The sequence below is a fragment of the Ovis canadensis genome, chromosome 7 (genome assembly GCF_042477335.2).
Source record: "Ovis canadensis isolate MfBH-ARS-UI-01 breed Bighorn chromosome 7, ARS-UI_OviCan_v2, whole genome shotgun sequence".
Taxonomy (NCBI): Eukaryota; Metazoa; Chordata; class Mammalia; order Artiodactyla; family Bovidae; genus Ovis; species Ovis canadensis.
Window position 1 is genome coordinate 55,257,941 of NC_091251.1, and position 25,085 is coordinate 55,283,025.

The 25,085-nt window shown below is 40.7% G+C and overlaps 1 protein-coding gene across 6 annotated transcripts in view; it reads left to right on the plus strand.

Annotated features, from left to right (window-relative positions):
- Positions 1 to 25,085, plus strand: part of GNG2 (G protein subunit gamma 2) — a 129,700-nt gene that overhangs the window by 93,576 nt on the left and 11,039 nt on the right. For all 6 annotated transcript variants that reach the window (XM_069596176.1, XM_069596172.1, XM_069596173.1 and 3 more), the window contains one exon: positions 14,636 to 14,749. In XM_069596176.1, the coding sequence (XP_069452277.1) occupies positions 14,663 to 14,749 (87 nt within the window). In that variant the 5' untranslated portion in view covers positions 14,636 to 14,662. The remainder of the gene's footprint in view (positions 1 to 14,635; positions 14,750 to 25,085) is intronic.

Genomic DNA, 25,085 nt, shown 5'->3' on the forward strand with positions numbered 1-25,085 from the left:
AAGAACTGAGGAGCCTTTGATGAAAGTGAAAGAGGAGAATAAAAAAGATGGCTTGAAACTCAATATTCAAAAAACTATGATCATGGCATCCAGTCCTATCACTTCATGGCAAATAAATGAGGAAACAATGGAAACAGTGATAAACTTTATTTTGGGGGGTCCAAAATCGCTGCAGATGGTGACTGCAGCCATGAAATAAAAGATGCTTGCTCCTTGGAAGAAAAGCTATGACCAACCTAGATAGCATGTTAAAAAGCAGAAACATTACTTTGCCAATAAAGGTCTGTCTAGTCAAAGCTATGGTTTTTCCAGTAGTCATGTATGGATGTGAGAGTTAGACTAAAGAAAGCTGAGCACCAAAGAATTGATGCTTTTGAACTGTGGTGTTGAAGAAGACTCTTGAGAGTCCCTTGGACTGCAAGGAGATCCAACCAGTCCATCCTAAAGGAAATCAGTCCTAAATATTCATTGGAAGGACTGATGCTGAAGCTGAAACTCCGATAGTTTGATCACCTCATGCGAAGTACTGACTCATTTGAAAAGACCCTGATGCTGGAAAAGATTGAAGGCAGGAGGAGAAGGGGACGACAGAGGATGAGTTGGATGGCATCACGGACTCAATGATCATGAGTTTGAGCAAGCTCCCAGAGTTGGTGATGGACAGGGAAGCCTGGCGTGCTGCAGTCCATGGGGTTGCAAAGAGTTGGACACGACTGAATGACTGAACTGAACTGAATTTTACATAAGCACACTATTGATATTAAAGCTTGTTTTTTAAACTCTTATATTTTAACCAACTTGATTGCACAAGATAACATTCTCTCCTTCTCACTTCCCAACTTTCTATTTTCAATTTAATTTGTCTTCATTTCTCTTTCTCCCATTGTGAAATAACCAACCTTAATTTAGTATAAAGTTATCTTCATTTTTCTTAACAAAAATGCATCTTCATACCACATTTTTTACCTAAATGCAACCAACTTTCCTTGCATAGAGACATTTTTCTTATTATCTTTAGTAATTTCAATTACATTTATTAAGAGTTTTTAACTCTTAAAAGCATTAATTTCTAGTAAAAACCAAAGTAAGCAGTTATGAACTGCACATTATACCAACATTTTTGGATTGGCAAATTTATTAATACATTTTATAATTTCTGGAAACATGTTTCTTTGTATTGTAACCTTTCAATGTGATACATATGTTTACTAATAGACCCAAATATCTTTTCGGTATCTCTGTCATAAGAAACCAAAAGTTCAAGAATTGATATTCCTGTGTCTTATCTCATTTGGAAATTATAGATAGTCAATAAATTTCTATCATTTAATTTAACTGAGCAAAACTCTAAGAATGTAAGTTACCAAAGACATTTGGGAAACTAAGATGACATCTTAAAACATAATTATTATTGAAAAGTTCACTTAAAAATTTTTATCTTACTTTACATTTATTTAATTCAGTTGTTCCCAACAGTCATATCTAGATCACTCATGAAAATTTCATAAACAGCAGAACAGCCAGCCATCATTTTAAGTTATTTTTCTTGTTTACAAATTTTTCAGCAGGGATATCATGAGCTTACTTGGCTAGTAAATCCAGGTACAGAGGAGCCTGATGGGCTGCAGTCCATGGAGTCACAAAGGGTTGGACATAACTGAGCGACTAACACACAAAAACCCAGGTAGAATAAAACTTGCATGTCTGCATTATACTTAATGCTGATAACTCTGAAGACATGTCTATTTTAATTAAAACAACAAACTTAAACTAGTGTTTACTTAGCAAAGATTATCCCACATCACATGCACTTGAAAAACATTTGAGTTGGTTTCTATATTTCTGAGTTTTAGGGATGCTTAATTCATAAGAGCTAAAGTGTAAGCCAGTTAAGACAGATTGCAGAGACTTTATAGTTTTTGTTCTAAAACTTGAGCCATGAATCAGGTACAATAAAATAACACTCAGTTCAGTTCAGTTCAGTCCAGTCGCTCAGTCATGTCCGACTGTTTGCAACCCCATGAATTGCAGCACACCAGGCCTCCCTGTCCATCACCAACTCCCAGAGTTTACTCATACTCATGTCCATCGAGTCGGTGTTGCCATCCAGCCATCACATCCTCCATTGTCCCCTTCTCCTCCTGCCCCCAGTCCCTCCCAGCATCAGGGTCTTTTCCAATGAGTCAACTCTTCGCATGAGGTGGCCAAAGTACTAGAGTTTCAGCTTTAGCATCATTCCCTCCAAAGAAAACCCAGGGCTGATCGCCCTCAGAATGGACTGGTTGGATCTCCTTGCAGTCCAAGGGACTCTCAAGAGTCTTCTCCAACACCACACTTCAAAAGCATCAATTCTTTGGTGCTCAGCTTTCTTCACAGTCCAACTCTCACATCCATACATGACCACTGGAAAAACCATAGCCTTGACTAGACAGACCTTAGTCAGCAAAGTAATGTCTCTGCTTTTGAATATGCTATCTAGGTTGGTCATAACTTTCATTCCAAGGAGTAAGCATCTTTTAATTTCATGGCTGCAGTCACCATCTGCAGTGATTTTGGAGCCCCAAAAAATAAAGTCTGACACTGTTTCCACTGTTTCCCCATCTGTTTCCCATGAAGTGATGGGACCGGATGCCATGATCTTCATTTTCTGAGTGTTGAGAAGCCAACTTCTTCACTCTCCTCTTTCACTTTCATCAAGAGGCTCTTTAGTTCCTCTTCACTTTCTGCCATAAGGATGGGGTCATCTGCATATCTGAGGTTATTGATATTTCTCCTAGCAATCTTGATTCCAGCTTGTGCTTCTTCCAACCCAGCATTTCTCATACTGTACTCTGCATATAAGTTAAATAAGCAGGGTGACAATATACAGCCTTGACATACTCCTTTTCCTATTTGGAACAAGTCTGTTGTTCTATGTCCAGTTCTAACTGTTGCTTCCTGACCTGCATATAGATTTCTCAAGAGGCAGGTCAGGTGGTCTGGTATTCCCATCTCTTTCAGAATTTTCCACAGTTTATTGTGATCCATACATTCAAAGACTTTGGCATAGTCAATAAAGCAGAAATCGATGTTTTTCTGGAACTCTCTTGCTTTTTCCATGATCCAGCGGGTGTAAGCAATTTGATCTCTGGTTCCTCTGCCTTTTTTAAATCCAGCTTGAACATCTGGAATGCACGGTTCACATATTGCTGAAGCCTGGCTTGGAGAATTTTGAGCATTACTTTGCTAGCATGTGAGATGAGTGCAATTGTGCGGTAGTTTGAGCATTCTTTGGCATTGCCTTTCTTTGGAATTGGAATGAAAACTGACCTTTTCCAGTCCTGTGGCCACTGCTGAGTTTTCCAAATTTGCTGGCATATTGAGTGCAGCACTTTCACAGCATCATCTTTCAGGATTTGAAACAGCTCAAGTGGAATTCCATTACCTCCACTAGCTTTGTTCATAGTGATGCTTTCTAAGGCCCACTTGACTTCACATTCCAAGATGTCTGGCTCTAGATGAGTGATCTCACCATCGTGATCATCTGGGTCACTAGTTTATAAATAATAGTTGAATTCAAGTTTTATTTCTGTCAAACAGAACACGTTAAGGTTACTCTCTCAAATGGCTAAAGCTTTCTACTAATGTTTGTGCAAAAGACTTTTAAGTTTGTGTTTGTCCTTGACAATATCGTCCTTGACAGTCTTTTGAAACTGTGGACTTGATTTAGGCAAGTGAGTTTTATAGCAGTTTATATTTTTAAAAACCTCTCCCACCCCCTTTTTATCTTGTGTTTTAGGCAGTTGTGAGCAGTGTTTTATTTACCTTCTGAGGTATTTTCATTATAAATACATGATAAGATTTACATCTTCAAGGGACAGGGAAAGAATGTAAGTTTTCTCCTAGGAATTTTGGTGTATCTTCATTATCAGAAGTCTAGGATAATTGCTGTTTGATTTTTTTCTTCTTTCCCTTGAAAGTGAAAGTGAAGTCGCTCAGTCGTGCCCACCAAGCTCCTCTGGGATTCTCCAGGCAAGAATACTGGAGTGGGTTGCCATTTCCTTCTCCAGGGTATCTTCCCGACCCAGGGATCGAACCCAGGTCTCCCACATTGCAGGCAGACGCTTTAACCTCTGTGCCACCAGGGAAGCCCCTTCTTTCCCTTAAGTCAGGACAATTGTACTTTCAGTGTCCTGAATTTTTTTAAATAATATCTGCAAACACCTGAAGGCAAACGGGAAAAGGTCTAAGTGGACTTTGAGTTGTTTTCAAAGTTATGCTTTTGTTTTTCTAAAGATTCAAGTAGATAATCAAGTATTGTTGATTGTAATTCCTTTTTTCTCCTGAATTCCTGCAAGCTATCTCTAAAGAATTAGGTAGCTGCTTCTATCACAATGCTTAGAGGTTGACTATCCATCCAGGACTTTTGAATTTGCCTTGTTAAATTTAGGAGAAAATTTCCTATTAAGGAGGAAATTGAAAGATTTCTATATTCTGGATCTTCAGGGCTTAATGCAGTATGCCTTTGAAAAGTCTTTACAAAGATGTTACAAAGACCTTTGGATGTCCTCCTCTTTCTAAGTGTACCTTTGCACATAATATACAAAAAGACAGAATACTGATACATTTGCTAAACATCAGCCTCCAGCTGATCCATTTCCTGACCATTTAATAGGAGGGCCTGGGAGAAATTCTGGTCATCTGTTTTCCTCTGTAAAAAGGGTTGTAAATGGCCACTAATCTTTTTAATACCTCTTTAAATTTGGTAGGATCTTCTGAAGGTGAAGATAAAAGGGTTTTATAATTTAAAAGATCTCTAGGGGATATGAATTCTTTGTGGTGTCCATGGGGTAGGAGTAGGGGTGTCCAGGATACATCTGCAAAGGGCAAAGGACATTGTATGGAAAGACCCGAAGCTGGCAGAGCCTGATAACAGAGTCCCTACAGGCAAAGAGCTGCAAGGGACAGCAAACAGACCCTCACTCTCCATCCTGGTTGCTTCTGTTAAATTTACTTCTTAGCTTTCATCATTTACAAGAGTAACCTATATATCTGAGGCCTAGAGATCAGAGTGTTCTCTATAAATCTTTTAGAGAAAGGGAGGTTCAAACAGGCGGCTGAGTGTTGAAGGGATTTTCTGGGGAATATGGAGGAGTTGGAGAACTAAGAGAAGTTTCTGAGGAGATGAAGGGGAATATGTTGGATGTGGTCTTTAATTTTTGTTCTAAGTCTAATGTCTGTTCTTTCATCTTGCTAAGAGAGTGGCTAAGGCTATGGCCACTGTGTCCCATTGTGTTCTCTTTTTAATTTGGCCTTTTTTTTCCATAGGTACCAGTAAAACGTTGTTATGGGTGAGAACCTCCATAAAAAACTCTCTTTTTTCGAACATGGCCAGTTCAAAGGATCCTTTGTCTGGTCATTGATGAGTAGGAACTTATATTAATCACAATAGTGACTCGAACCCAAAAGCCTTTATATGATTTAACCATGGATGCAAGAGGCATCCCAAAGGAAAGTGCAAAAGATACAGCCCTCAGAAGATCCAGAAAGTTTGTTCCCAGATTTAGCCTAAGAAAGCAAAGACCTTTGTTGTCCCAGGCAGTAAGAATGGTGTATTTCAAAGAGTGTCTCTAGTCTCTGCCAAGAACACAAGGCTGCTCTAGTCACAGACCTACTAATCTGCGACTCCAGGCAGGCATTAATAGAATGAGACTTCTCCAGCACTAACTAGACAATGAAGGCTGAGATGACAAAGACCCCTTATGGATGAGGACCCTTTATGACAAACTCCCCTGAAAGCTGAAACGGTTGGACAAAGAGCACAGTGCTTGTGACTTCATGCCTTGGAATTCAGTCTATTCAACTGGCCGCCATATGCAAGCTATTATTTGTACCCTCTGGCTAGCAGAAACCAGAGAATATTCTTACTGGTTACAGAGTCGTGCTCTCAGGATATAGAACAAGATGAAAGGAAAACTTTACTCTCTTATATTAGAGAGCCCAGAGCAAAGTTTGTGTAAATAGATGCCAGTCTGATAAAAACCATGAACTCACCAGGGTATGAAGGCAGCTCAAACAACAGGCTTACAGAACTTACGCCGGCATTCTACCCTATGGTTTTTCTCCTTATAAGAAATGACACAAAAGTTGGAGGAAAAGGAAAACAATAACCATCTCTAGAAGAAAAGGAATCAGTAGATAGCAAGCATACTCATCACAAATCTTTACAAGTTGCTATACCCAAAAAACTAACTCATACAAATATTTTCTCCTACTAATCTGAATTTAGAAAAAGAAAAGGACTCTTACCATTCTCACTTCTACCACATGTTGCAGGCAGAGATCTGGGAGACTGACTGGGTAAAAATTCTTTCCGTCTGTCAGCACTTGCCAGAGGTCCCAGGATCTCTCCACTCCAGCAGCCCAAAAGTGAACAGTGTCCAGCCAGGAGAAAGCCCTATTTTGGGCACCTAAGCTGTAGAGGATGAACACTTTCCCCTTCTTCCATTCTTAATTCTTTGATTACTCTAATAATTAAATTGACATAAGATTGTCAGGAAGCAACAGTCAGAACTGGACGTGGAACAACAGACTGGTTCCAAATAGGAAAAGGAGTACATCAAGGCTGTATATTGTCACCCAGCTTATTTAACTTATATGCAGAGTACATCATGAGAAACGCTGGGCTGGAAGAAGCACAAGCTGGAATCAAGATTGCCAGGAGAAATATCAATAACCTCAGATATGCAGATGACACCACCCTTATGGCAGAAAGTGAAGAGGAACTAAAAAGCCTCTTGATGAAAGTGAAAGAGGACAGTGAAAAAATTGGCTTAAAGCTCAACATTCAGAAAATGAAGATCATGGCATCTTGTCCCATCACTTCATGGGAAATAGATGGGGAAACAGTGGAAACAGTGTCAGACTTCATTTTGGAGGGCTCCAAAATCACTGCAGATGGTGACTGCAGCCATGAAATTAAAAGATGCTCACTTCTTGGAATGAAACTTATGACCAACCTAGATAGCATATTCAAAAGCAGAGACATTACTTTGCCAACAAAGGTCCGTCTAGTCAAGGCTGTGGTTTTTCCAGTGGTCATGTATGGATGTGAGAGTTGGACTGTGAAGAAGGATGAGTGCTGAAGAATTGATGCTTTTGAAGTGTGGTGTTGGAGAAGACTCTTGAGAGTCCCTTGGACTGCAAGGAGATCCAACCACTCCATTCTGAGGGAGATCAGCCCTGGGTGTTCTTTGGAAGGACTGATGCTAAAGCTGAAACTCCAATACTTTGGCCACCTCATGCAAAGAGTTGACTCATTGGAAAAGACTCTGATGCTGGGAGGGATTGGGGGCAGGAGGAGAAGGGGACAACAGAGGATGAGATGGCTGGATGGCATCACTGACTTGATGGACGTGAATCTGAGTGAACTCCGGGAGTTGATGATGGACAGGGAGGCCTGGCATGCTGCGATTCATGGGGTTGCAAAGAGTTGGACACTACTGAGCGACTGAACTGAACTGAAGATTAACAGGAGAAAACTATATTTGATTTTGTACATAGAAGAGCCCATAAAGATATAAGACTCAAAGAAGTGACCAAAGCAGGCAGCTTTTAACCTTTTAGCCAGGGAAACAATATGTTTGTAAAAAATTGACTAGACAACAGAGTTCAGGTTTGGGGTAACAAATTAAGGAAGAGGTTACAAGGTTTGTTGATACAGCCCTCTTGGCCCTGAATTCCCCATCTGTGGCAATGAGGATAACTTCTACCTTCCTGGTAGAGGGTGGGTATGGGAGACCTATTTCTGGTTTCAAGGGGACAAAGAGAATAAGAGTGTTCTTCTTTCATGACTGTTTTCTTGAATAACTTTAATTCAATATCATCAATATACCATCGTGATGTATTTTGAGGTTAGTATATTCTTCTCTCCTTCAAAACAAAATGGAGCATAACCTTCACAGCATTGGAGCTGGCAGTGATTTCCTGGCCTAACATCAAAGGCATAGGCAACAAAAGAAAAAATAGAAAAACTGGACTTCACAAAATTAAAAACTTTTATGTACGCTACCAAACCATATGTCTGATTAGAGGTTAATATCCAGAATATATAGAAAATTCCTAAATTTCAATAGTAGCAAACCTGACTTTATTATAAAATGGGCAGAAGGCTTGAATAGACATTTTTCCAAAAAAAGATACCCGAATGGCCAGTGAACACATAAAAAGGTGCTCAACATCACTAATCACTGAAATGCAAATCAAACTGCATGAGATACTACCTCACACTATTAGGATGTCTACTTTCAAAAAAAGATAATAATGTGTTTATGAGGATGAGGAGAAACTGGAACCCTTATGCACTTTTAGTGATAATGTAAAACGGCACTGCTGTTGTGGAAAACAGTATTGCTGTCCCTCAAAGAATTTAAAATAATCTTACCCAATGATCCAACAACTCTATTTCTAGGTATATACTCAAAAAAATTATAGCCAGTCAGTCAGAAGTACAACCTGGGCTTGCAATTGAGATCTGAACTGTGTGTTGACATGCAGGTACCCTTCACACCAAAAGGCAATCCTCTCATGCAGTTGACTGTCCTGCAATTTAACTTAATTCTTTAATTCTCACACTGTCTGCCCGGGGACAGCGTCTGGTTCCCTAGGTTAAGGGTTGAATCCTCCAAGACTGCCTTCTGCCCACTCCCCCTACCTGGCTATAAATCAGAGAGGTTTCCATGACCTCCTCCTTGGTTTTGGTGATATGAGATGATATCATCAATGGTTTCTATCAAATATTTGGCATACAGAAGCATTGGAGAAGGAAATGGCAACCCACTCCAGTACTCTTGCCTGGCAAATCCCATGGGCGGAGGAGCCTGGTAGGCTGCAGTCCATGGGGTCGCTAGGAGTCAGACATGACTGAGCGACTTCACTTTCACTTTTCACTTTCATGCATTGGAGAAGGAAATGGCAACCCACTCTAGTGTTCTTGCCTGGAAAATCCTAGGGATGAGGGAGCCTGGTAGGCTGCCATCTATGGGGTCGCACAGAGTCGGACAAGACTAAAGTGACTTAGCAGCAGCAACAGTATTATCCTGACACCAAAGCTAAGGAGAGGTAGAAGGATAAAAAAGGAGAGAGAGAGGGAGAAATAAAGAAGGAATAAAGAGAAAGAAAAGAAAAGCTGAAGAGAGCAATAATCTCATGAAGATTGATGCAAAAATCTTTAACAAAATATTTGAAAATATAAAGTACTTGGATTTGATTAATTTACTATTACAGAACTCAGAGAAACATTTTATATACTAGGTTACCAGTTGATTATAAAAGAATGTAACTCAGAAACAGCCAGATGAAAGGGCGAGATGTGGGGACAACGTGCAGAGCTCCAGTACCCTTTCTAGGTAGACCGCTCTTCCAGGATCGTCAGGAATTCATCAACCAGGAAGCTCTCCACACCGTGTCCTTTTGAGTCTTTATGGAGACTCCTTTATATAGTCACAATTAATTAAATCATTGGCCACTGGCTATTGATTCAACCTCCAACCTTTCTCCCTTCCAGGAAGTTGGAGGGGAGGGGGTAGATACTGAAGGTTCCAACCCTCTAATTACATGGTTGGTTCTCCTAGCAAACAGCCTCCCCCCCCCTCACCCCCCCACTGCCATCCCCAGGTTGCTTAAGAGCTTTCCAAAAGTCACCTCATTAACATAACAAAAGACCTTTACTCCTATTACCGTAGGAGATTACAAGGGTTTTAGGAGCTCTGAGCCAAGAACAGATCAAAGACCAAATATATTTCTTATAAATCTCAATATTACATACTTCTTTGGAACACTGGTCTAGGACTCTATAGTTCTTTCAGTTTTTGCAAGGGGGATTTCTTCATTGCTTTTGTGGGAAAGCAGCTGAAGGTGAAAAAGAAGAAAATACACTAAGTGATTCTAAAAGTGGCCCTAGATTTTGGGGGTGTCGTATGGTAAAACAAAAATATACAGGATCTTTCTAAAACTAGAAGCACAAACCAAACCCTTTGTCTCCTTTTTTCCTTAACTGATTGATAGGGATAGAAAGCATAGTTATACAGGTAGTTGTAGAAGTCCTGGTAGGAGACTATAGATAGAGGAGGAAACCTAGGAAACCTTAGGAGGCCACTGTAAGTTAATGATCGCTTGAAAAACCTATTGGAACATTGTTCAATGAAGCAGACTTGCTTTTATAAAACCATGAGCAAAACCACAATATATGCCCCAGGCCATTAGATGGAAGAAAAATGTTACCACCCTTCCTGCATACCATAATTCTAGACCTCATAGTGCATGCGTGCTCAGTTGCTTCAGTCGTGTGATTCTTTGCAACCCTATGTACTGAAGCAGACATGACTGAAGCGACTTAGCAGCAGAAGAACTGTAGCCTGTCTGGTTCCTCTGTCCATGGGATTCTCCAGACAAGAATACTGAAGTGGGTTGGCGTGCCCTCATCCAGGGGGATCTTCCTGACCCGGGGATGGAACCTGCATCTCTTATGTCTCCTGCCTGCATTGGCAGGTAGGTTCTTTACCATTGGCACCCCCTGGGAAGCCCCTGACCTCATAGGGTCAGGCACTTTCCTGCCTAATATGAAGGAGGAGCTAGTGATGTATGCCTTATGTCTGCATCTATGTCTACTTGAAAAAGGGGGAACGACCCTTTTTCGTTATAAACTGTAACCCACTCAGTCCTCTGGGCAGAGCTCCCTTGCCTGCCCCTTGGCATCTCTTACAAGCATCCTATATTATGAGTAAATCTGCTTCTTGCCTGTCACTTTGCCTCTCACTGAATTCCTTCTGCTCTGAAACATAAAGAACCTGAGCCTCAGTAAGTTCAGACATCAGGTAAGTGTGTTCTAATTAAAAGATCATGAGTTCAGGTCCCAAGCAGGGTTTTAGCTGGATTTGAGTTCTGGCCATGTGGGTTTGAGTCCCAAACTAGGTTTTGGCTAGGTTCAAATCCTGGCACACGGGTTCAAGTCCCAGTCTGAGGTAAATGGTTTCAAGACCATTTGCTGCTGCTACTGCTGCTAAGTCGCTTCAGTCGTGTCCGACTCTGTGCGACCCCATAGACAGCAGCCCACCAGGCTACCCCGTGCCTGGGATTCTCCAGGCAAGACCATTTAGGTTTTATGTATTCTTTCCCCTGCATTTCTAGACTTGTGTCCTGTCTCATCCCTCTTCTTTTCCTATCTCAACACTCCACCTTCCCACTTTCCAACTCTCCTTGCACAGAGGTCTCCTTCCATGGTAGATAGAATAAAGGCCCCCCAAAATGTCTGTGTCCCTGTACCTGGAACCTGCAGATTGTTGTGTTACATGTCAAAGGGGATTTGAGGTTCAAATGGAATTAAGGTTGCTAATCAGCTGACCTAACGATAAGGAGATTATCCTGTATTATCAGAGTAGACCCAGTGTGGTTACAGTGGTTCTTAAAAGTGGAAGGAGGCCGAGGAGAGTCAAAAAGGGAGGTGACTACAGAAGAGCTCAGGGTGATAAAGAATCAAAAGGAGTCAACTCACTTTTGTTGGTTTTGAAAATGAAGAAAAATGCTAAGAGTCAAGGAGTGTCAGCAATCTTTAGAAGCTAGAAAAGGAAAGGAAACATTTTCCCTTAGACCTCCAGAAGGAATATCTGCCAATATCTTGATTTTAGGTTAGTGGGACCTATTTCAGACTTCTACCCTCCCTAACTGTAAGATAATAAATTTATATTCTTTAAGCTAGTAATACTAAATTTACAGTAATATGTTACAGCAGCAATAGAAAACTCACACGCTTTCCCTCTCAGCCTCCTAAGGACAGCTATGCCTTTTCCAGGGAACATAAACAGGCATTAGGACATAGACTTTTCCTGGATACTCAAATGAAAATGGATCATTTAATCAGTTAATGGCAGATCTGTCAGCTAACAGCAGAGAAACCCTTAATAATAGGTGTAAACAAGATAGGTGCTTATTTCTGTTCACGTAGACGGCAGCCAGTTCACAGCTGACATAGTAGCTCTACAGTATCAGTAAGGACCATCCCTTACTGCTCATCCTGGAGTGTTAGGCCATATGTTCAAGGTGGAACCCTGTGCTGAACATGACTACCTTCTAGGCCAGCAGCAAGAGGAAGGGGAGGCAAAGAGCACATCCCTTTCCTTCAAGGACACTCCTGCTTATGTCTCAGTCGCCATAACATAGTCAGATAACTATATCAAGCTGCAAGGGAACCTGGGAGTTTATTTTTCAGCAAAATGTACTCAACTAAAATTCGGGGTTCTTGTGGTCTTTGTTAAATAGAAAAAAAAAAATTGTTACCACTGATGAAGACAAGGAAAAGTGGTATTGGAAGCAAGCTCTTCCAATACCAGAGACTTCCAGAGACTTGTGGTCTCTGCCACAAGTTACTGTGTGATCTGGTTTAGATTGAAATCCAGCATCATAGCTGACCAGTCTCTCATAGCTCCCTCAGGTCCAATGAGGATTTGGAAATTCTGTGATAGTCTGTATCCTAGTGTGATAAATTCTAATTTGGAGGAAATATTAACTTCCCATCGAGCAGTTTCCATGATCCTATAGATTGTGGCTCCTTCCATCTTTGGATGAATGGAAGAGTTACACTATGCTACTGGATAAGTGGGTTCGATCCCTGGGTTGGGAAGATTCCCTGGAGAAGGGAAAGGCTACCCACTCCAGTTCTGGCCTGGAGAATTCCATGAACTGTATAGTCCATGGGATCACAAAGACTTGGACACAACAGAGTAACTTTCACTTTCTTTTGCTTGGCCCTGTGAAGTTTTACGAGGCTGTAAGATGTTTGTTTGATTTGGGGCGTATAATTTACCTGTGGGTTAAATTATATTTAAATGATTCCATCCCTAACCATGCTGATTAAATCATTGTTGTGGTTAAGGCCTCCCTTTTGTTTGTTTGTTTTTATATGCAATATCTCTCCCTTGATCTTCAAGCATTTGAACCTAGAGTTCAGAGATCTTCCTGGCCTCAAAATTCTTTCAGCCTTCCTTCCCATTTTATTGTCTCAAAGCCCTTTGAAAATAAATTGAGAGAACAATTAAAAGTGTTAGTCACTCAGTCATGTTCAGCTCTTTGGGACCCCATGGACTGTAGCCCACCAGGCTCCTCTGTCCATGGAATTCTCCAGGCAAGAATACTGGAGTGGGTTGCCATTCCCTTCACTAGGGGATCTTCCTGACCCAGGGATCAAACCCAGGCCTCCTGCATTGCAGGCAGCTCTTTACCATCTGGGCCACTAGGGAAGCCCCTGAAACAGTTAACTATCAATTTATACTGTGCGCTGTTGGGTTGGCATTTGCAGTATTCTTTATAAAATAACATTCTCTATGCAGGGACCTCTTTGTCCACAGAGAGTTCTGTCTAATTATTTCTGTTGTCTTGAAGAACTAGATATCAAGAAATAAAAACCAAAGAAAATAATTCGTAGACTTTTGCTTTTTTGGTAATTAAATAAAAATTGTTTCCTGATTTTTGTGAATATGTAAAAACCTATGTACTGAATTTATTATGGGTTATTTTTCTTTCTATAGGTTTTCTATGTGTCTTCTTTCCATTTTGAAATTGTAGCTTGAGCCTACTTTATCCCTAGATAAAAATATTCTCCAAAGCTAGTGGAAGTCGTGGTTTTTAATATAATATCTTCCGAACAAGATTCAATTGGTGTTGACTAAAGCAGTGTTTAATGCTTCTCATTTATGGGGTCATGCACTCTAGTTAAATTGCAGCTCTCAGACATTGCTTCAGTGACCTAAAGGGCACATTTACACAGACAGTCCAGAAATAGCATATGGCACCTTGACGTGGAGGAAGACCTGATCACAACATGGGGGAAGTGGGCACTGAAAATGAAATAGGATACTTTCTGAGGCAAGAATAAAGTGAGATGGGAGGGGTCCGAAAATAATTAGAAGAGAAATGAGATTGGGATAGGATTTGAAGGGGGTGGGGGGCAAGGAAGGAGAGAGGTCTGGCAGAGCCAGAGACAAAGAACCCATCTCACCATCTACATAGGCATAGAACTCCACTCTCTAAAGCAATATCTAACAATAGCAGTACCCAATAAATAACAACAGTAATTATGCATACGGTCACCCTTACCATTTTGAATTTATTTCATAAACTTATTTCATAAATTCAGTTCAGTTCAGTCGCTCAGTTGTGTCAGACTCTTCGCAACCCCATGGACTGCATCACACCAGGCTTCCCTGTCCATCACCAACTCCCGGAGCTTGCTCAAACTCATGTCCATTGAGTCAGTGATGCCATCCAACCATCTCATCCTCTGTCGTCCCCTTCTATAATAAATTTCATAAATTAAGATAAATTTGATAACTTGCTTTCTTCCTGTGGCAGTTTGTCTTAGCTGATTTAATGATGCCCCCTGAGGAAAGAATGGAAGGGGGAGAGATAGAGAGGAGGAAAAGCGATCCTCACCTCTCTGGTCTCCCTGCCCCTCAGACACAGTGCTGGACTGGGGATGTAGACGGCTGCAGAAGCCTGGCCTGACTGCAGTCGTTCTTGTGGGATCTCCCAGTTACGGTGAACCCACACATTTGGCAGCTGGTGATTTCTCTGATGTATTTTTCCTCCTTGTTTTCTTTCCTAGTGTATCTGAAACCCACCCAGCATTCCAATGGCCAGCAACAACACCGCCAGCATAGCACAAGCCAGGAAACTGGTAGAACAGCTGAAGATGGAAGCCAACATCGATAGGATAAAGGTGAGGATGGCGTCACCCACAGGCTCAGCTGGCCTTGTCAGAAGTATGACTTATAGCCAGGTGTCCATTTGACTACTCTTCTATGGAGAGTAATGAAACCAGAGATGGTGGGAGAGAAACGTAATAGTTAGGCAAAAGTTCATTTTCTAATGTGCCTTTGCCCTCTCTGGAATTTTCCAGAATAAAATGATAGTATAAATTAAAGCTAGTTCGCTGAGTAAACTTCAAAGCAGAGCATAGGCTCATGGCTGAATTCTAGCCAAAGGATTTGGAGAAGCCGCAAAACATAGCAATCGACCAGTTCACTTCTCTGACCTCGTAAAGAAATCCTTCTCACTCGGGTTTAATTTTTTCTATCCTGATGTATGTTCTAATTTTTAGTGTCTATCTTCAGGTCTAGCCCTTCTATCCACCATTTTTATTTTTACTTTTTTTCTCTTTTATACTCTTAGATTTTTTTCTTCAGAACACAAAAACCACACATGGTCTCCCTGAGAAGTCAAACAGCATAAAGGTTTCATGGAAGTTAGTAATCTACTTATTTCTTTCTCTCACTCCCCAGATCTAACCTGATAGCTTTGCCTTAAGTTGGATCTAACATATTGAGCCAGGACTTTTAATAGAAACCTTTTGTTGGCAGATTTTCAATGTAAATTAACTCACATAGATAGCTACCGCAGGTAGTAAATTTTTGTCAACTATCAAAGCTTCACTTCCTCAGAAGACCTGAGCATTTTATGACATAGAACTCAGCAGTGTATTTCATTTTATTAAAATTAGAACATTTTTCCAAATACCTTTTTTAAACTGGAAAATTTGTCCATACCTGCCTTAGGAACCTGAACAATCCAGCCCTCCTTTGGAATGTGCTTCTAGAGCAAGGGTCAATAAATTATGGCTTATGAGCCAAATCCAGCCCACTGTCTGTTTTTGTCAATAAAGCTTTATTAGCACACAGCCCCATACACTCATTTACATCTTGTCTGTGGCTTCTTTGATGCTATAACAGCAGAGTAGAATAGTTGCAATAGTTGCAACACTTAGCTCAGAAAGCCTAAAACTTTTGCTCTCTGGCCTTTTAGAGAAAAACTTTGCTGAACCCTGGTCTAGAGGAGTGATTCTCAGCCCACCTGTACATTCAAATCACCCAGGGAATTCTATAAAAAGAACCATTTCTAAGACCACAGTGTAGACCAGTTAAATTAGAATCTATGATTCAGACAACAGTAATTTTTTATTTACGTTATCAGTTAGTTTTAATATATAGCTAAAGTAGAGAACCATGGTTCCGTGGGAAGAGGTTTGCTCCTTATAACTCCCATCAGGTCTGTGCTAGAGTCTGAAGGGAGAGCTTATTTTCCTCTGTAGGTAAGCCGAGCAAATAACCTTAGACATTTTCCCATCTATCCTTAATTTCCTTTATACAATTTGAATCCTGGTAATGAGCCACAAAATGTAAACAGCTTCTTTCTTGCAATTGCTTTAATTCTTCTTTATTTATAATGTGATAAAGGGTCCTTAACATCTATTTTGCACCTTCACTACCTTCCTCTTCTGTATTTTCCCCTTTACCTGTTCTTTTTTATTTCCTTTCTTAAAAAAGTACCATGTGGCAAGTGGGCATAGTACCTGCTGGGAGGAGTGAGGTCACGCAAAGATTGTGGCACCAAAAAGAGTCATTCAGTTTTTTTTTTCTCCCTGCTGGGAGATGTTCTGTGTGTGGGCCTCTGGAAAATGCCACTTTGCCTTTTGGGGTGGCCCAGTGAAGATGAGAGTGTTTGCCAAGCCCCGATATGGTTGGCATTTTCTGGTACAACTCAGCATCCCCAGGCCCAAGTCCTGAAGCAGGATGTAATGGTGTAGGTGGTATGAGAAGCTGACAGTGGGAGGAAGCAGAAACAGACCTTTTCAGCTGTAGGTCAGACCATCATCACCTCTCACCTGAATTACTGACTGCACAGTGCACTTAGCTGACCTCTGCAATCCCTTCTCAACCCTAGTCCATCCCCACCATCACTTACCGTCCATGTGGCTGCCAAAGACCACAAAGCAAAGACTTGCTGCAAGAAAAGCTCATTAGGTTCCTCTCCTATATCTTTTCATGACTCCTATCACCTGGAACTTGAAATTCAAAAACTCTCCAGCAGAGTGTGTGTAAGGTCCTTCTGGCCCCTGCCCCTCTTTTCAGCTTCAGTCCCTTCCCCTCACCCCCATGCCATATTGAACCATTCTTAATTCCCTTGATGGGAATTTCAAATGACGGGAACATTCAGTCTCCTCCTCTTTACATTTCTGCTTTCCCAACTCCCATGACTCCTTGAAGACTCAATCATTATATCCTTTAAGATGCTTTCCCAGACCTTTATCATAAGAGTGGACTTTGGCTATTTTTCTGTTATTTATTCCTATATCCAGTACATATTTTAGTGAGAGCTTTCTGAATTGCCAGACCTTGTTAGGTCTTAGAGATACAGAGCTGGATAAAGATAAAGAAATGATTCTTGCTCTCAAGGATCTCCTAGTCTAATAAATGGTTACCAAAATAAATGAACATGACCTATTACTGATACAAGTAAGACATCCAAAAAGCATAATTACCAAGTATCATCAGAATGAAGCCGATACCTCACCCTGATTACCTTGATATACTACTTGCGAAGAGACCAAATAAAGCAGTATCTCTTTGAGACATAAAGCATTGGCCTAATAAACTGAACAGTGAGTGATTGCCTTCCTAGCTGATTGTAACTTTCAAAACTCTCAATTCCTCTTGACATCATTGGACCCAAAATTGTTGGAAATAACAGCGGCAGCCTATATTTCAGCATTTGTTCTGCACATCAGAGCCAGGCAGGCATGCTATGGTGAAGTGTCAGGTTATTTTTAGTTTAGCTCTTGGAATAAAACTGCCACTGGTTTAAGACTGGTTTATCTGCCTTTCGGAGTCCCTTTCAGGGTTTTGAGCGTTCAGGTTTCTCCACCTACTTGCCATGCATGATCCTGTCAGCAAGAAGGAGCTTCTCTCTGAAGATCCCAGGTTTGTGATTTTTCGAATCAGAGCAGTGGCCTCTTCAAGCTATAAAGGCTGCGGTGGCTTGATGTCCCTCTGGCAGAGCCTAGTGTAGCTGAGGCAATAGGGAGCAAGGAAAAGGGGGCACAGCTGACACTGGGGGTGTCCAGGGTCCCTTCCTCAAGGAGTGGCCTTATCCCTTCTGTGGCCTCCAGAATATCCTTGGCTGCCTAGAGTAGTCTTACTATGGGAGGGTCTGAAGAGCATATTCCTTTTTAAGCCTTCTTGTTTCCTATCCCTTTGTATCACAGATCCTGGGAGATTTGGGCTAATGAACCCATTATCTGTTCATAAGCCTCAGGCATATATAAATTATACTCCCAGCCTCTCTGTGTTTCTTTGTTAGCATTTCATTCAAGGACAGAAAGGAAAGAGAAGCCAAAGAAAGCTGGGATGGGCTGGGGAAAGGGGCAGAGAGAGGTTTTGGAGACTGTGACACTCAGATGTATGAAACAACAAGATATGCTGCTGTTGAGCAAAGGCTGGTGAAAGAAAGCTTGTCCTGAGAGCACAAGTCAAGAGAGCACGTGTGAAAGCAAAGGACAGTAAGACTTCAGTGACTCTATTTATTCGTCACTATATTAGGACTCTGGGTTTCTAATGATAGAAACCTAACCCAAGCTGGCTTAAGCAGAAAGAAGGGACTGATGATAAAAGATACAAGGCGTCTCAGAATCTGAGAGCAGAAATGTAGCTGAGTGAGCATGGGGAGTCAGAACTGAGAAGCCAGCAGGAACTGTGGGGGCTCTGGGATGTCTCTGCTTCTCTCAGCCTCTTTCCTTTCCCGGGAGGAATAGACTTCTCAGCTGCCTGTTGCATGTGGCGGACACAAAATGGCTGCCCACAACTCCCAGGATCACACATCGCACTTTCAGCTCCATGAAGAAAGAGGTAGACTCATGTCATCCCTTTTAGTCTCACTTTCTAGAGTGGTACATTTGTTCTACCAAGGATGAGCCATCTGCAGCTTCAATCAACTAAGGCTTGAATTAAAGCACATTGCACAAACATGGCTCCTAGGAACCCACCCACCCGTAAGCATGGGAAGGGTAGTTAAGGAGGGGTGAGAATCATCATAAGCTGAAAGGAAGCCCTTTAATGCATGGCGTTGTTGGCATCATGAATAATATACATGTAAGTGCAAAAGAAAGCCAAGGCCAGGAGCATGGGTGAAATGATTGCTTCTTAACTAATTGGATGCTCCTTATATTGGCTTCACATATAAATGCCAAGGTTATTTCTCATTTCTCCCAAATGGTTCCAATAGACCTTTCCAACTGGCATTCTTCACTGTCTAGAGAATGTGCTGTGCAGATTACCGTCTCTCTGGTTATTCTGAATCCCTCAGTGAGAGCACTCTTCCTCTTATTCTTTTCCTATTTGTTGTTGTTCAATTGCTCAGTCATGCCCAACTCTTTGCAACCCCATGGAATGCAGCATGCCAGGCTTCCCTGTCCTTCACCATCTCCTGGAGCTTGCTCAAACTCATGTCTGTTGAGTCAGTGATGCCATCCAACCATCTTGTCCTCTGTCATCCCCTTTTCCTCCTACCTTCTTTCTTTCCCAGCATCAGGTCTTTTCTATTCTTTTCCTATTTATTGTAGACTAAATGCTTGTGTCCCTCCCCATATTCATATTCATGACTTCCCTGGTGGCACAGACAGTAAAGCGTCTGTCTACAATGTGGGAGACCTGGGTTTGATCCCTGGGTCGGGAAGTTCCCTAGAGAAGGAAATGGCAATCCACTCCAGTACTTTTGCCTAGAAAATCCCATGGACGGAGGAGCCTGGTGTCCATGGGGTCGCAAAGAGTCGGACATGACTGAGCGACTTTACTTTCCACATTCATACATTAAAATCCTAACACCCAAATGTGGCAGTATTTGGAGATGGGGACTTTGGGAAGTGATTAGGGGTCATGCAGACAGAGCCCTCAGGAATGGAATTAGTGCCCATATAGAGGTTCAGCAAGCTCCCTTGCCCTTTCCACTTTGTGAGGTTACAACAAGAAGATAGGCATCTATGAACTAGGAATCAAGACCCAACAGACACTGAATCTGCCGGCACCTTGATCTTAGACTTTCCAGCCTCCAGAACTGTTGTTTACAATCCACCTGGTTTTGGCATTTTATTAGAGCAGCCCAAATGGACTGGGACAATATCTGAATCTGACTCCTCTCTGACAGGTCAGCTTAAATCCCCACTTGTTCATGAATCTTTTCTATTCTGATCCTACTTATTAGTCAGTTTATTAAATAATTTTTCCTTCATCAGATAAATTACACAGTCCTCAACGTCAAAGACCTTATTGTCTACTTCTTGGTGATGAGATAGGCAGACAATGAGAAAACACTTTTTTTTTTTTTAGTGGATAGCTTTACGTTCACCAGGGCTTCCCTGGTGGCGCAGAGGGTAAAGCGTCTGCCTACAGTGCGGGAGAGCGGGGTTTGATCCCTGGGTCGGGAAGATCCCCTGGAGAGGGAAATGGCAACCCACTCCAGTATTCTTGCCTGGAGAATCCCATGGACAGAGGAGCCTGGTGGGCTACAGTCCATGGGGTCGCAAAGTGTCAGACACGACTGAGCGACTTCACTTTCTTTCACTTTAAGTTCATGTACTAAATGTGTCATATAACAAGACATTAGGAACTGTATTTTGGATGACATTTCCAATTACATTTATGGTTTGGGAAATTCCAAGCATGATGTCACTGGCCAAAGAAAACTCATCATATAGAAGAAAGTTCAGTAAAATGCCAAAAAGTAGGGCAGAATTGATCATTTTAAAATAGGTAAATTGTTTTATGTCAAGTATATGAATATAAGAAGCCAGTATTTATAGTATACCTTTCTTTTTGAAAACAGCTCAACATAAAAAAAAGACTGATTTTCATAACTGAAAAAGTTGTTTAATTATTGAACCAAATGTAAACGTTTCTAGTAATCAAATCATCTTTCTGACAATCAACTCATAATACATTGGAACTGAACTTCAGGTAAAGTTGTACTGAGACACAAGTCAGTTAGACATCCTGCTTCATTCTAGAGAGGGGACAGACATCCTAGGTTTGGGACTTTTTAAATACTTCTCCAGCATTTGAATCAAAAGTTTTAACATCTCTTCCCTAAAATTCTTGCATTCAGTTTATTAGGAAGAGTAAGTTTCAACCTTACATATAGGCCAAACTGAGACTATTTTCAGGGTTAACAAAATAGGTATAATATGTCTGGAACTTATAGAGGAAAAGGCTGTGTTCAAAGATATCCATTTTAATTCATCTGATTTGCTGAAAGTAGAACAAAAAATTTAAATTGAATCCAGGCATACATTAATAATTGAGCATAAAACTTCATTTTTATGAGGGTTGATACAATTTTCAAAGTTCAGTAGTTGTTTGTTAAGCACCAAGTGTATTCTTAGCCTTGTGCATTATACATGGGAGCTAGAGAAGCAGTACTGCTAAACCTTGATAATTCAAAATCCCTAGAAAATGAATTTTTCTGAATAACCTAGTTTTCAGGCCAGAGGAAGCTCTTCCTTCTTCAAAATATAAATTAAATTGAGTAAATATCATGTACTTTTCTTGATGACTGTTTTGAAAATTAATTCTATTATTTCCTTTTTAAAAAAAATCCTATTGACATGCATCATCAATCTAATATCACCTTGGACAGACAGGGAGGGCAAGATTATTTAGAATATTTATACTTTATTTTACAAATTTAAAATGCTAGGTATTTATTCATAAATTTTACTTTCTCTAATATCACAATCAAAGTTTGATCCTGGCTGCTTTCCACGGTCATAATGGAGAGATCCTTTAGACTCACCTTTGACCACCAGCAGTGATGTGGGCCCCTTGGTGATACAGGACGTCATGGTGGTATGCTGCTTTCCATTTCTGGCATTCCTAATGTTGCTCAGCATACCGACTGTTGTGTTGTCAGTATAATTCCAAGACACAGGAAAGAATACAGACATTTCTTCTGCATTTACTAAGGATCAAACTAGATGTTTCAATTTTCCCTTACTTGAATTACATATTGATAATTCAATGAATGATAAAGCCTTTACTGTAGCCAACAGCTTTTGACCTGAGTAAAACCATCTTTGTAAACAAATGCAGGTCAGTCTCTCTAGCATGAAAATTTTATGATCTCTTCCCACAGGTGTTACAGTTTCTTTTGCCTTCAGCTGTCTTGCCAGGCTTGTGACAGGCAATGTTCAGGGTAACTTCTCATTCTAAGGCTCCATCCCAGTGTGATCTTTGAAGTCCTTTTAGGAGTCAATTTGAAACTGTAAATCCTGGATGGCTCCAGTAGTGCAGGCCAGACAACTGAAGGAGTGATTGAATGATTGATACCCTTAACACATAGGCAGATGTCCATGGGCGCAGGCAGTGATGACCCATCAGTGGGTTGCAAGCATTTTGCAGCGTTAATTTTAAGGTGTGTTTCAGGATTCAGGATGTAATGAAGATGGAGCTTACTTAACCCTTACTTACAGTTTAAATTCTCAGGTCTGGTTTTTATTCTTACTGAGAACTTATACTACTCAGAGCTGTAAATGTGTCTGCCAGAGTAGATTCCTGTTTTTCAGAGCCCAAGATTATAATCTGGTGGTTTTTATTGGGACTGCCTAGAGCCCTCCTTCTCTTTCTCACTGATTCTCAGCCCCAGTCCAGTTGGGTGAAGTGCCTGGGTAGCTGGGTTTCAGCAGCTGTCAATCTAGGGAGATGCTTGCTCTTATCGAAAGTACATTCCTTCATTACACAGTAGATCTCATCTCCCTTATCAGAGACATGCTCTGGCAGTTTGCTGCTCATTCTGAATCACCAGTTTTGATTCTTTATTTCATCATTTCCATCATCATTCAAATATAGTGTTATTTGTACATCTTAAATGAAATTTAAATTTCTTCTCTTGAACCCCTCATTTCCTCCTCTAGCAACTACCTCATTTGTTGGCTCTGCTTTGAAGCTTAACTTCTTGAGAAAGTTGTTCATACTCAGTATTTCTAATTTCTCTTTTCTTTAGAAAAAATATTTTTACTCTGGAAGTAACCTCAAAGGTACAGAAGAGTTTGAAGTACAATGCAAAGAATTTTGTTTTCCCCTGAACCATTTGAGAAGAGTTGTCAACAGGTGCCTGTTACCTCTGGATACTTTAACATTTCCTATAAGTAAAAACATTGTTTTACATATTCATAATATGATCATTATGTACAATTAACATTTATACATCACCACCTTCTACTCCTCAGACCCCACTGAAGTATTTCAGATAATCCCAATGATGTCCCTTTTAGCAAAAGCACCCAGTTCCAAATCATGGGTTGTATTTAGCTGTCCTGTCAGGCACAGTTCCTTAGACTCTTAGGACGTGGACAGTTACAAAGATTATATAGATTTATAGAGTGTCACTCAATTTTGGTTTGCCTGGTGTTTCTCTATGATTTAATTAAAGTAACAGAAATTTGACATTAATATCAGAGAACTGGTGGGATATCCGTCTCACTGCTTCCTTCTGTCAGTGATACACGATTTCATATTGTCACTTACTGGTGGTATGAACTTTAATTACTTGATTAAGATGGCGTCTTCCAAGTGTCTCCATATAAAGATATTTTTTCTTGGTAGTTTACCCTGCTGTACTTTTTATTTTCTTATAAAACAGACTGTCATCTAACATCCTCCATAGCTATTTATTATGTTTTATTTTCTGTTCTCTCCATCCTCCTACTCAAGTACTACATAAGCAATTTGATTATGCTGTACATTGGTGTAGTTTGATTCATGGTTCTTCATTTGGGTATTGAGTTACTTGAAACTGTAGATTTATAGTTTTTATCAAATTTGGAAATTTTCAGTTATTATGTCTTCAATTATTTTTTCTTTCCTTTCTTCCACACACTATATTTCTCCTCTCCTCCATAGACTCCAATTGTATGATTATAAGGCTACCTGAACTTGTCTCCTAGCTCAGTGGTCTCAGTTTGTTTTCAGTCTGTTTTCTCACTGTGCTTCACTTTGGAGAGTTCCTGTTATTGTCTTCAAGTTCATTATTAATCTTTTCTTCGGCAGTGTCTAATTGGTGCTAATTCCATCCAGTGTGCTTTTTATCTCTAAAAATTTGATTTAGGCCTTTTTAGTATCTTCCACCTAGATAGCATATTCAAAAGCAGAGACATTACTTTGCCAACAAAGGTCTGTCTAGTCAAGGCTATGGTTTTTCCAGTGGTCATGTATGGATGTGAGAGTTGGACTGTGAAGAAAGCTGAGCGCCGAAGAATTGATGCTTTTGAACTGTGTTGGAGAAGACTCTTGAGAGTACCTTGGACTGCAAGGAGATCCAACCAGTCCATTCTGAAGGAGATCAGTCCTGGGTGTTCTTTGGAAGGAGTGATGCTAAAGCTGAAACTCCAGTACTTTGACCACTTCATGTGAAGAGCTGACTCATTGGAAAAGACTCTGATGCTGGGAGGGATTGGGGGCAGGAGGAGAAGGGGACGACAGAGGATGAGATGGCTGGATGGCATCACCAACTCGATGGACATGAGTTTGAGTGAACTCCGGGAGTTGGTGTTGGACAAGAAGGCCTGGCGTGCTGCGATTCATGGGGTCGCAAAGAGTCGGACACAACTGAGCAACTGAACTGAACTGAGCTGAGCTGATGTCTCTTTTAATCATGTTTTCCTTATCTCTATTTCCTTGGTCATGTAGACAGTATTTACAATATCTATTTTAACAGCATCCTTATCTATGTATTTTATCATTTATGTCAATTCTGCATCTTTTTCTCCTCATTTTTGGATTAATTTGTATTAATTTTTTCTTCATTATGGGATATGTTTTTCTCCTACTTATTTGTATGCCTGGATTTTTTTATTACATTCCACAATTTGTGAATTTTTTGTGTGTGTGGCATACTGGAAGTTTTTGTAGTCTTTAAATATTTGGATGTTTTGTTCTGTGGTCCAGTTAAATAACTCGGAAACATTTTGATCTGTTCTTTTAAACTTTAATAGGTGGGTCCACCTCAGCTGTTAGTCAAGGCCTACTTGGCACCACTACTGAGGATACCCTTTCTAAGACCCATCAATCCCCTATGTGTATGAGATCTTTCTACTCTGTCCAGCAGAGACACAAACTACTCCAGCTCTGTGTGATCACCAGGGACTACTTCACTTGATCCTTTCTGAAATTCATTTCATAGTTTCAAGCAGTTTTCTCCCACATATGTGCTGATCAGTATTCAGCTAAAGACTC